Genomic DNA, 12,950 nt, shown 5'->3' with positions numbered 1-12,950 from the left:
TGGCAAAAAGTTTCCAGTAGTTACAAGACCCGTACCAATATCTGTGTGTGACAGACAGAGGCAACAGGACAAGGTCCGTGTATCTGCTGCGCTATGCTGGGAGTAGCAGCCAAAACGAGGACCGGTTGTCCACCTTCACGTGGAGTGGCTGTGAGGGTCCTAGTTCAAACTAAAAGGACTAGAATGATCCAGCCCCTACTACTCAGTGGCTGCTCTATTAGGTTTTGTTTGTTTTGGGTTTTTTTGTCAAATATTTATTTATTATGTATGCAGTGTTCTGCCAGGAGAGAACACCAGATCTCATTACAGATGGCTGTGAGCCACCATGTGGTTGCTGGGAATTGAACTCAGGACCTTTGGAAGAGCAGGTAGTGCTCTTAAACACTGAACCATCTCTCCAGCCCCAACTCTATTAGTTTTTTGAAGATTATTTTTACTTATGTGTTTGTATAGTCTAAATTATTATGTGTCAATGTATGCATCTGTGCACAGTGTATGTACAAGTGCCCGTGAGAGGCAGAAAAAGACACTTGATCCACTGCAATTGGAGTTAGGGAGAACTCTCTCCAAGAGCAGTGAGTTTCTTAACCACTGAGCCATCTCTCCCCTCTGCCCTATTAGCCTTAATGCCACTGCCTGTTAGCCCTTGCTAATATCTCCGTGGCTCAGAAATCCCTCATAATGATTATAGCTTTGCTCCTTGGAGAACAATTAGGATGGGATGGTTTTTCTATTTTATTTTTATTTAAAAAATTCTTAATGTTTTTACCTGTGTGAGCGTTTCGCTTGCATATACGTCTGAGCCCCACTTGGGTGGCCGTGGGGACAGAGAAGGCATCGTATATCTTGGACTGAAGTTGCAGGTGATTGTGAGCCATCACATGGCTTCTGGGAAACAAAGCTTGCTCCTCTGGAAGAGCATCCAGAGCTCCTAACCCCTGGAGCCATCTCTCCAACCCATATTTTAAAATATTGTAATATTTTTTGGGGGGTTGTTTTTGTTTTTTGAGAAAGTTTTTCTGTGTAGTTTCAGCTGTACTGGAATTTCTTCTGGCCTCAAGGTCACAGAGATATGACTGCCTCTCCTCCCAAGTGCTGGGGTTAAAGGAGTGTGCCACTGCTGCCTGGCAAAAATATTTATCTTTATATGTGTGTGTTTAATGTGTATGTGTGCTGTGCATGTTCGCATGTGTGAGTGGGTGAATGTGTGGAGGTCAGAGAACAGTGCAGTCTCTGCCTTCTGCCTTGCTGTGCCTTTGTTGTGAGCAGCTGTGAGCAGGCTCTCTGGTCAAGGTCTTCGGGAGATTCTCAGGCCTCCGCCTCCCATCTTATCACAGGAGTGCTGGAGTTGCAGGCACTTGTGCTACTGCACCTGACTATGGGTCCTGGATGTACGATCTCAGGTCCTCAAGTTTGTGTGGAAAGTACTTCACCTATGAGCCATCCTTTTGCCATTTTGGATTCTTATTGTTACTTGGACAATAGGAGATACCAGTCCTGTAGATGCTTTCTCAATAGCCCTTCCTTCCTTCCTTCCTTCCTTCCTTCCTTCCTTCCTTCCTTCCTTCCTTCCTTCCTTCCTTTCTTCCTTTCTTCCTCCCTCCTTTCTTCCTTCCCTCCCTCCCTCCCTCCCTCCCTTCCTTCTTCCCCCCTCTCTCTCCCTCCCTCCTCTTTCTTTCTTTCTTTAGTTTTTTTGAGACAGGGTTTCTCTGTGTTACCTTAGCATCCTGGAACTCATTCTGCAGGCCACGCTGGCCTTGAATTCACAGAGATCCACCTGTCTCTGCCTCCAGAGTGCTGGGATTAAAGGTGTGCCTCCAAGGCCAGCTACCAATAGCCATTCTACCAATAGCTCACAAAAACCCTTAAGCTTCCCAGCGATGTTGGTTTCCCTTAGTATATTTCTCTTTCTTTCAGTCAAGGAAGAATCCTTGAGGTCCTCCGAGAGCATAGTCCATGTACACCTGCTCCGTGTACATATGCACATGTGTGTGTATGATGTGTGCTGTTAAGGAATTCATCCAGTATACCCACTCACTGGTTTAGCATCTGGGGTAGGAGATCTCTGAGTTGGTTTGGCTCTGTAATTTGTGTTGCTTCTTACAGGTGTGGTCTCTAAACATATCTGCTTGGGTTCTAGTTCTCCTTTCTCTATACCCCCTTTGGCTCTCTCCACTTCGTATTCTCTTTTTGCTTACATCTTTCTCTAAGGGTCAGTAGAAGGGCACTGAGATATATTTTTCTGTCCCTTCCAGGTGCTGATGCTTCTGACCCAGCCGCGGTAGAGGGCAGTGATGGTTTGTGTCAACTATCTGAGAATCTTTGGACTCTGGGGAACCCCGGAGTTGAGTTTTCAGAAGGAAAACCTCAGCTGTCATTCTGTGTATGTTAGCTAGCTTCCCATAATTATAAGACATACACGAGGTAACAAAGGATTTCTTCAGCTAGTACACTGTAGCAGGCGTGTGCAGGGAAGCAGTTAGCTATGAACCTGATGGGCGTGAGTCCAGGCTACTTCCACCCTATTGTAGTTCAGCTCCGGCTCACACACTACGTACGTCTTCTCAGAGCATCGACTCTAGGTCTCAGCTACCTTAGCTGCAGAATTAGCTATTAAGAGACCAGGCTCACAGGACCCTTTAGGAAATACTCTGCATGAAAGCATTTAGTAACGCGCACAGAAAACCAATTTGCTGTCCTTGCTTCTAGCACTCCCTGCTCAACTACACTTTCTTCTTTTTACCCAAGATTCCTGAGCCCCACATTTTGTTTTCTGGCAAACTGAGATTGTTTTGTTCCTTTTAATCAAGTTTTACATTACAAACTCTTTTCTGATGAGGTTTTATTTCTCTAAAAACTTTGAACCAAAGTGTACACATTTGGAACACAGGCTTATTTTTAAAAACATTATCGCATATGGCCTTAGGGACATGGGGAGGCGAGCCTGAGCTCTGGCCCCTCAGAGGTGGGGGGACCAGCCAGCTACAGCGATGTTCTCACCGGTGATATAGCTGGCCTCCGGGGAGCACAGGAAAGACACGATTCCTGCACAGTCCTCAGGCTGACCCACTCTGTATGGAGAGAGGAGAGGAGGCTGAAACAGTGATGACCTCACATCAGCCCCATGCGCTTGTGGGAAGCTGCCGAATCAAGACCCGGTGGGGATGAGCAAAGACCTACAAGCGGAGGCTTGTGGGCTCTGCGAGGAACCTTTGGGGAATCTTCAGATCCTAGAAAGGGGAGTGGCTAATGACCCACAGAGCAACAGACTCTGACGTCTCCTCTTTCATGTAGGTTCTGAGGTCATGCTGCTAATTCAGGTATACAGGGGAGTCTGCCTCATGATAACCTACCTCTGCATTCCAAAGACATACTTCAAATGGTCCTCAAAGGCCGGGTCTTCAGTGAGCTAAAGGCAAGGTCAGAAGTTAGAGTCCCGTTCACGCAGGATGCAGTCACATGGACTCTGCAGGACGCATGCTGTATGTTCGTGAAAGGGCTTCTCTGGGGACACTCTGGGATGACCCTGATTTTGACTCTAATTGGATTCCCAAAGCTGTGGACCAGAACATCTGAGTGTAAAGGAGACCAAAGGTTTAAGCCTAAGACTGCAGGTCCCACTAGGAGAACACGGCCCACAGAAGCAACTAAGCAGGGGTCGCGTAGGCTCACAGGGACTGAAGCGACAATCACTGAGCCTGCATGGTCCGAACTAGAGCCTCTGCACTCATGCTGTGGTTGTTTGGCTCGGTGTTTTTCTAGGACTCCTCACAATGGGAGAGGGGGTGTCTCTGACTCTTTTGCCGGCTCGTTGGACCCTTGTTCTCCTACTGGATTGTTTGGTCCAGCCTTGATAGGGTTGGTGCCTGGTCTTGTATCTTGTAATATTGTATCTTGTGTTTGGCTGATATCGCTGGGGGACTGCTCTTTACTGAAGGGAAAGAGGAGTGGATCTCCGGGAGAGGGGAGGTGGCAGGGACGACAACTCGGAGGTGTGGAGGGAGGGGAAATTGTGGTCAGGATGATCATATGAGAGATTTATAAAAAAGAGTGCAGGGGCATATCTGGGAGGCGGCAGGCGCCCAGAACTCAGGGGCTGGATGAGCTTCTTGCCCTTGGTCCTCACCACACGACCGAAGTCTGTGTTGATGACGCCTGGTGCTAAGCAGTTCACTCGAATGTTCTTCGGCGCTAGCTCTACTGCCAGGGTCTTGGTTAGTCCCAGAAGGGCTGTTTTACTGACATTGTAGACTCCCAGCCTCTGAGGACAGAAAGAGGGCCAGATGGGGAGACTGGAATTGAGGATTTGTGTTTCCTGCGTTCTTCTCAGGGAATCTGTCCTGGTTAGTATCCTGATCACCAAGTTTGGAAGTCAGCGTTCAGAAGAGACAGCACATGTTCCTCCTACATGCATTTATAGAAGATGAAATGCCTCTTTTGCCTATGAGCAGTTCTGAGAAAGCCTCTGTTAAACGTCCAGTTATCTCCATACACCCCATTTTCTGAAAAAGGTGAGTTTCCTCTAATCTGACTGGAGCCACAGAGAGTCATACTTACAGGAAATGGTATATAGGCTGCAACGGAGGACACCAGGACCACGGAACCTTGTCTGGCAAGATAAAGAGGGACAGAACATAAGCTGACCCCGGTTATCTTCTGCGTGACTGAGAATAGAGTTGGTGTTGGGGGATGGTAGGCATGGGAGTCACAGAGAACAGCTTAGGCCGGGCAGGATTTATCTTCCTTTTCCTCTAGGTCCTTGATAATGTTTATCAGGTTATAGTAACAGAAAGGCCGCCTGTGTTTGGACTTTGTTTTTGGAAAGAAGTTGACTGTGGATTACTATGCTAAATGGACATAGTATAAACTTACTGCTGTTTTATTTTTGAGACAAGTTCTTTCTATTATGTAGCTCTGGCTGTTCTGGAACTTGCTTCATAAACCAGGCTGACCCTGAACTCAGAGAGATCTGCCTTTCTCTTCCTCTTGAGTGTTGGGATTAAAGGTGTGCACCACCACCATCTGTCAAACTCTTATATCTCTCAACCCTCATTCCAGAAGCTTCTGTTGTGGCTGATGGGGAACCCACAGTTGGTCAAGGCGAAGAGAATGCGAGCTCAGCCAACACGGGACAACTCGCTCACACCTCCTCCTCCCCAGGACGAGGCTGCCAAAAGAGTTTAAGAACCAGAGGTTTTGGATGACCAGAGGTTTTTCCAGACACGGCAGGACAACTGTTCAGAGAAGTGCACAGCTGTTGTGATGGTGTGCACAAGATCTACATGAGCTCAGCTCAGACCTACTCCCAGCACAGAGCTGTAGGCATGGAGACCCACCCTGCGCTGAGGACAAGAGAGAATAAAAAAAAAAAAAAGCCAGGAAATGGGATGGGGCGGGTTGCTCTGGGAGGAGTGAAGGAAAGGATGGATATGATCCAAACGAGCATTTGAAGTTCTCAAAACCTAATAAAATAAGGAAAAATAGATTAGAACCATTTTCTATGCGTTCTTGAATTAATTTTGGTAGGGTATATGATTTAAAAAATTGTGTTTCATTACAGTTTCAGCCTGTGTTCGTCACAAAGTTTTCTGGTTGGCACTCTCATTTGCTTAATGCCGTTTTATTGCCTTTTGCCTCTCTAGTGGTGCTTTTGTCTTTATTCCTGATATTATTCTTTCCCTCATCAGTTTCACTAGCAATCTGTCAAAAGCACCATTTTTTTAAAAAATACATTTTTGGTTTTATTTATTTATATATTATATTGCTCCCAGTCTCTCTTGCTCCTCCTCCAGCCTCCTCCCTTGAATGTATGTGTGTGTGTGTACATGAGTGTGTGTATGTACATGTGTGTGTGTACATGAGTGTGTGTGTACATGAGTGTGTGTACATGAGTGTGTGTGTGTGTACATGAGTGTGTGTACATGAGTGTGTGTGTGTGTACATGAGTGTGTGTGTGTACATGAGTGTGTGTGTGTGTACATGAGTGTGTGTGTGTACATGAGTGTGTGTACATGAGTGTGTGTGTGTACATGAGTGTGTGTGTGTACATGAGTGTGTGAATGCAAGTGTGTCTGGACATCGGAGGACATGCTTGGGTGTCATTCTCAAGTGTCATGCGCTGTCTTTGAGGAGGGATGTTTCACTGAGCTCTCTTGCCTCCGTGGCTAGGCTGGGTGGCTAGGGCCTTCAGTGGTGAAGCACAGGGCTTCCTTTTGTGGGTTCTGTGGAGCAAGCGCAGGTCCCCATGCTCATGAGGCAAGCACTTTACCTCCCTGGCCCAGCTTGGTGATTGTTATATTTTAACAGTTTTACCAATGAACTAAGAATCCCTTACCATCTAACCTTCAATTCTGCGATTTTTAAGTCCCACCCACCCCAGTTCCCTTTTGTCTGTCTGTTTTCATTTTCTTTTTGATTTTGTTTGTTTTGTCTCTACCTCCCTGTCCTTTTAGTTTAAAAATGTATCTTGTCCTCTGTGGCCATTGTTGGAGCTGTCTGTGCAGAAAGGAAAATGGAGCTGTCTAACTAATTAAAATATAATAATGTCCTTGCTCTGTCTAAACAACATAAGAATCTCTTAACAGTGTAACTCAACTTCTATCTTTCTGTTGTGAAAATTATTTTTGTATGTTTTTATTTCTCTGAAACCTCCAAGACAGTTTTGTTTTTGCGGAATAGATGGTTTGGTTTGCTCATGTTACTATTTTCTCCACCTTTCACTCCAATTTTTGTCTCAGGTTTTATAGGTTTTACAGACCGGCTGTCTAATTCCTCCTGCAGGAAGCAAGTGGCTTAGAATGTCCTTCAGTGAGTGACGCCTGTCTGCCCCGGAACGCTGTAACCCTACCCTGGGTTTCTGAGAGATGCATTTGTTGAGTATAGAATTACACATTGAGAGTGCTGCTTTCTCCAGCGTACAGGAAGCTCCATTTAAATTGGGTCTTGAAGAAGGATAATTAGGACTTTTAGCAAGTCGGCAAGACTGGATGGAAATATTTTAAATGGAGTTCATTTCATGAAATTCTGCCTTCTTCAAAAACAATTGAAGCAATTTGGCTTGCTTAGATCCCAGAATAATAGTAATAAATTAATATTTTTGTAAATGGTAAGCTGAATTTAATTATGAAATTATATCTCTACTACTTATATGATAAACTAAGCTGCAGGTCATTTTACTTTCAAATAATACTTATTATTATTACAGAAAATACATAGATAGATTTTTTTACTTCGTTTGGGAGCTGGCATTTGTTATGTGGGTTATGTTCAGGAGTCCGTTAACCATCTGAGCTGGACCTGAAGACCGTGAATGTCAGGGATGCACAGCAGTGATGAGCCCCCATCTAAAGGCCTCGGACTTCACAGCCCGTGCTGTCCTCTCATTAGTTCTTTCTAGCTAGTTCTGTGCAGCTGGGTTCTGCAGAGGTGCCCAGGTCAGCTACAGGGAAACAGAATATTCCACATATCAGCCCCAGCATTGGCTGTTTTTGTCTGTTTGTGTCGGACTCACACAGAGGGCACCCTCTGATGGACAGGACCATGCTGCTAAAAGAAAAATCCAAAGCCATCGGATTGAACTGCACTCTATGAGCTACCGTTTGGTCATTTTCTCTCTCTCTCTTTAAAGAATTTATTATTTTCTTTTAAAAAGATAACAAACTATCTTTTTTCATTATACATACCAATCCAAGTTCTCACTCCTTCCTTTCCTCCCATTCCCTCTACATACCCTCCCACCCCATCCCACTTCAGTTCTCAGAGAGGGTAAGACACATTGCTTTGGGGAAGGTCCAAGGCCCTCCCTACTATATCTAGGTTGAGCAAGGCATACATCTAAAGAGAATAGAATCCCCAAAAGCCAGTACATGCAGTAGGGATAAATCCTGGTGCCACTGCCAGTGGCCCCTCAGTCTGCCCCAGCCTTGAGACTGTCAACCACATTTAGAGGGACTAGTTTGGTCCTATGCGTTTTCCTTCCCATTCTGGCCAGAGTTGGTGAGCTCCCATTAGCTCAGTTAGACTGTTTCAGTGGGTGCACCCATCAGCAGTAAAAAACAATAACATCTTGAATTTTGCATGCAAATGTATGGAACTAGAAAACACTATGCTGAGTGAGGTAACCCAGACCCAAAAAGATGAATATGGTATGTACTCACTCATATGTGGATACTAGCTATAAGCAAAGGATATTGAGCCTACAATTCATGATCCCAGAGAAGCTAAGTAATAAGGTGAACCCTAAGAAAAACATATAGATCTAAATAGACAAGATCACCTGACAACATTGGGGGCATGCGGATGGGGGGAGAAGGGAGGATAGAAGGGGAAAAGAAGGGGAGAAGGGGAGGGGCAAGGAGAACTTGAGGGAATGGGATGGTCGAGATGAAATAAGGACAGAGATGAGAGCAAGGAAAGAGATCTTGATTGAGGGAGCCATTATAGGGTTAGCAGAAACCTGGCTCTAGAGAAATTCCCAGGAATCCACAAGGATGACCCTAGCTAAGACCCTAATAAAGGAGAGTGGGCCAGATCTTGACTTGCCCTGTAGTCAGACTGATGAATCGCTTTTTTTTTCTCTGTAGTTTTGGAACCTGTCCTGGAACTAGCTCTTGTAGATCAGGCTGGCCTTGAAGTCAAAGAGATCCACCTGCCTCCCGAGTGTTGGGATTAAAGGTGTGTGCCACCATTGCCCTGCTCTGACTGATGAATATCTTAAATATCACCATAGAACCTTCATCCAGCAACTGATGAAAATAGAGGCAGAGACCCTCATGGGAGCACTGGACTGAGCTCCCAAAGTCCAGTTGAAGAGTGGGAGGAATGAGAATATGGGCAAAGATGTTTGGCCATTTTTATCCTGCAAATGTGGTTCTTTTGAAAATATGGTTCAGTCGAATCCTACAGCATGCTTGTGTTGGAACTGGAACGGGGCTTCATCATCATAGTAAGAAGTGCTGGCCGTATTTCACAGGCAACAGCTATGTCTAGAGAAGCAACACCCGGCCTGTACCAAATATTCGGCCTGTGCTTGTTGGACTCAGAACGCCAACACAGGACCAGACAGGGAAGCAGTGCAGTCGGAAGAGAGATTGGCTTTCTTTTCTCCCCAGGAACCCTATGCATGCTGAGAAGACACTCCACGTGTGCTAAGTTCCATGCCCAGCCCTGGAAGCCGAGTCTTTAGGCAGTATGTGTAAAGCACTTGGCCCAGAAACAACCTCCGCTCAGCGCTCTGAGTTACAGAGTGAGGGCCATGTTGGCACAGAAGACTGCCAACGAGCGTCTTCGAAGCAGGAGCGGCTACCAGAGAAGAGGTTTTTCAGGGAGAACGAGACTGGGCCAGGTAACTGCTGACCTTGACCTCTCAAGACGGCTGCCGTACCCAGCTGACGAAGGAAAACAGACAAGGATGGGGTGGGTCTGCAGTTCTTGGGAAAACAGCGACAGGGGTCCTGCCCTCCCCCTCCCCCCAAAAAAATGCTCAACTCCCGAAAAACACATTTCAGAAAACATCTCAAGCCACTGAGATTAGTGGGAAATCCCGTTGGTGCCCAGTCTCCCTCACAGGTGAGACTACACGGAGCTGATCAGGCCGGTCTGGCCCGTGACAGAAGGCAGAGAAGCAGGCTACAGAGATGCCCCGCGGCACCTCAGGTCCACCAGTCCCTGTGGCCCGCGCTCCTGCGTGCCGACAGAGGTCACTTTCATTTCTGGATTCCGGGACAGTTGTGGGAACTCCTGCCTTCCTATTTCAGTACCCCTCACGTCCCCCATACCCCCCCCTCCTATTCTCCTTTCAAAAGATTCATCGACAAATTCCTGGACCACTGCGTTCTCTGGGCACAATAATGGATCGGGTTCTTTGATTTCTGTTAGTGATGCCGAAGTCTGAAAGGCAAACTTTTATTGTGCTTGGGTTATTGGCACACTCTTGCTTCCCTGCTCCACGTTCCATACCGGGTAACTCCTCCCTTTCCCACTTCTCGATCCTCACCCCCTGTTTTCCATATGGGGCAGCAGCTGGCTCAGCAGCAGGGCTGGGGCCTTCACATTCACACCCAGGATCTGAAATCAGAGCAAATAAGAGAGAAGAGATAGAATCAGTTTCGTGTTCTTTCATAGCGGGAAACATGCACTGTAAAATGTGTACACAATGCTTCTGCCAAGGAAATTTATTGAGGCCTTTATGGGGCTAAGGCGACATCTTGAGGTTCAGTACTAAAGGGATCAGGTTGATGTCTCTGGGGACTGAGATCATGAAGTCCGGGATATCTTTTCTTAGCGCCAAAGGTACCTGCTTCACCTGGGTCACAGCAGATGACCAGGGAAACCCAGGAAAGGTTGAATTTCAGGATTATGGCCTCTAAGGGCCAGTGTTGTAGAATAAACATTTCTGGGCAAGGGAGAAAGACATTCACTTCTCTAGATGATCAGAATTTCAACTTAGACATTCTTTGTTCCGTTTTACAGATGGGGAAATTGAGGCTCAGTGAGTCGGAACTCCTGGCCTTGCTCTGTGTAGTGAGCTTAGGACAGCACGGATGTGTGGGAGCTGAGAACTACTCCTAGGTGTTCAAACTTACCTGGGGAGAGGGTTATCCAGGTGCTGAGGATGGAGCTCTATCAGCTCTTGTTAGCTTCCCCAGTTCTCACCTTGTCCCAGATCTGCTCACTGCTTCTTAAGGTACTCCCCACCAAGGGATTAGTCCCTGCGACACACACCAGGAAGTCCACACCCCCACAGCTTTCTAGGGCCTGCAGGGGAGGAGGAAGACATGGGGGGAAGGGAAGTTTAGTTGCAGTGGGACACCATTCTTGTTGGTCTGGGAATATGCTTGGATCCAGTCCTGGAGAGGAACAACCCTAAGCAAGGCTAGAGAATGGTTGGTTGTCTCTTCAGGAGCCAACAGCAAACTTCTGAACAGAGCTGGGGTTTCAGCTCAGATGGCTCCTGTGCTCCCACCCCAGGTACCCCAACCTGCCAGTTCCTCAACACATCTTTCCTGGAATACACTGACCAGCTCTCCATTTTCCTGAACGCTCTAGATCTGGCTAAGAACCAGGACTTGTTTTTCTTTAATATCTCTGTCCCTGCTTGGATTCTCCCTAAGGGTCTGGTCTTCCAGGAGGGTCGGGTGGATGCAGCTTCCTTCCCTCCTAAAGCGCTTCCCACTCCAACATCTCCCTCCTGCCCTGAACGTGTGCTTTCCCTGCTCAGGTCTGTTCAGGGGAGATTATGGGACTGTCAAGCAGAACTGAGTGACATGGTGGTGAGTCAGGTCCTGCAATGGAGTCTTCAACCGGTTGCCCTCGAGTGGATCATAGAAGCTGGACCCCTGTACCCTCACCGTGGCCACCAGTTGCTCCCGGTCTTCTGCCTTCCCCACATGGCACACAGTGCCTGTCACACACAGCCCCTCCTCCTTCAGTGTGGCCACTGCACGGTCCACATTCTGCTGCTTCCGGCTGCTGATGACCACGTGGGCCCCATCCTGGGCCAGACGCCGAGCAATGGAGAAGCCAATCCTGTGGGCAAGGATGGAGAGGATGTTGTGACAGTTCAGACTTGGGTTGACCCCTTTCTTTCTTGCTATGTTTTTTTTTTTTTTGCCCGAGGCATCAAACTAGTTTTCTCTGCTGCTTCAGAGCAGCTAGCTTCATGCCCTACTTCTGCATGATTAAGAAGGCTGAATTGAATCTGTGTTCCTCATCCGATTTTGGCCTCATCTCCACAACCGACTGTCCACGCCCGGTCCCCAAGCCAGTTGCTACTATAGAGCTCTTTGACCCAGGTCTCTGAATGCTGCTGAGTGCTCATAGGTACTCGGCATGGAAGGATGTCGCTATCAACCCACACAGCACTACCTTCGACTAACAGAAGTTTGAAGCAATGGTTGAATCCCTTCTACCTTCCTTTGATGAGTTACTCCACGACACATTCATGAGTCCTACTGAATTTTGGGCCCATCCACCATGGAGTGTCCTGTATTGGGCCATGCTGGTAACACATCTGGCACTGGCTCTATCTCCAGTCCCTTGGAGTTTCTAAGTAGAATCGTATTCTCAAGACTCTTAAGCCTTAAGGCCTTGCTTTGTGGGCCAAGGTTAGGACAAGGAGGTCAGCCAAATCCAGAGATACCCACAGCTTCCGAGTTCCCAACGGGTTGCTCTCACCCATTTGTGGACCCTGTAACCACAGCGACTTTGTTGGCCAGTGCAAGTCTGCAGTTTGATCCATTACTGGTGCTTCTCACAGAGAGTGCAGGCACAAGGGCTGGGAGTCTCTTCCAGCCCTGGATCAGAGGCCTAAACATTGGGTTTCTGTTTGCTCTTCTTTTTTGGCGAGCTTGGTCCAGAGAGGGTGACCTCTAGAAAAGAAAAGCAAACATAGTTACAGTACCAGATCTTATAAGGAGGGGTTTATTTTGATACTCTGTGTTGGGCTGAGCCTGGCATGGTCTAGGACTCTCTAGCGGAAGTTCAGTCTAGCAGGAGCACCTAACACTTTGACATAACATTCACTGTTCTACACTCCCTCAGTGCTCTAGGGCCAGTGGTGAGGAGGAGGCACGGAGGACCAGGATCAGGGAGGGAAGGGAAGTTTTTGTTGCAATGGGACACCATTCTTTGTTTAGCATCTCTGGGGATATGCCTGGATCAAATCCAAAAGGAAGACTTATAAATGTGTTGGGTTGCATTCACAGTTGTAATGGGCTATAGGCTGGACCTGCCTGGGTCAACTCAAGAGGCTATGGCTCTATCTAGTCCGGTGTTTATGAGCTTAAGATTTCCCATGTCCAACCTTTTAAACTGGAATGTTTTTGGCTACCTGGAATCAAGTGCTCACATTTATGTATAGAGGTTCAGCAAACATCCGTTCACTGAGACTCCTTAGGATGATGAGCAGGTAATTCACAGGTTTGCCGTGAAAGGACCAAAGACGTAAGATC

General features: G+C 47.1%; 1 protein-coding gene across 1 annotated transcript; it reads right to left on the bottom strand.

The window, feature by feature from the left end:
- Positions 1-2,959: 2,959 nt before the first annotated feature.
- LOC142836078 (dehydrogenase/reductase SDR family member 2, mitochondrial-like) lies at positions 2,960-12,314 on the bottom strand. Its single transcript, XM_075950095.1, has 8 exons — positions 12,175-12,314; positions 11,349-11,526; positions 10,654-10,755; positions 9,995-10,065; positions 4,558-4,609; positions 4,127-4,261; positions 3,354-3,409; positions 2,960-3,071 (listed from the first exon to the last, which is right to left on the bottom strand). The coding sequence occupies exons 1-8, from the start codon at positions 12,312-12,314 to the stop codon at positions 2,960-2,962; spliced, it is 846 nt and encodes a 281-aa protein (XP_075806210.1).
- Positions 12,315-12,950: the final 636 nt, after the last annotated feature.

This window comes from Microtus pennsylvanicus, chromosome 15 (assembly GCF_037038515.1).
Source record: "Microtus pennsylvanicus isolate mMicPen1 chromosome 15, mMicPen1.hap1, whole genome shotgun sequence".
Taxonomy (NCBI): domain Eukaryota; kingdom Metazoa; phylum Chordata; class Mammalia; order Rodentia; family Cricetidae; genus Microtus; species Microtus pennsylvanicus.
This window is presented reverse-complemented; position numbering and strand designations above follow the sequence as displayed.

What these genes read in the sequence shown, in the direction of transcription:
- LOC142836078 (XM_075950095.1), bottom strand. Translation starts at nt 12,314, where the DNA reads ATGTTTAGGCCTCTGATCCAGGGCTGGAAGAGACTCCCAGCCCTTGTG. An exon ending in CAGCCTATATACCATTTCCT is followed by an intron (nt 4,262 to 4,557) that starts GTAAGTATGACT and finishes TTCTGTCCTCAG; the next exon opens with AGGCTGGGAGTCTACAATGT. An exon ending in TATGTCTTTGGAATGCAGAG is followed by an intron (nt 3,072 to 3,353) that starts GTAGGTTATCAT and finishes CTCTCCATACAG; the next exon opens with AGTGGGTCAGCCTGAGGACT.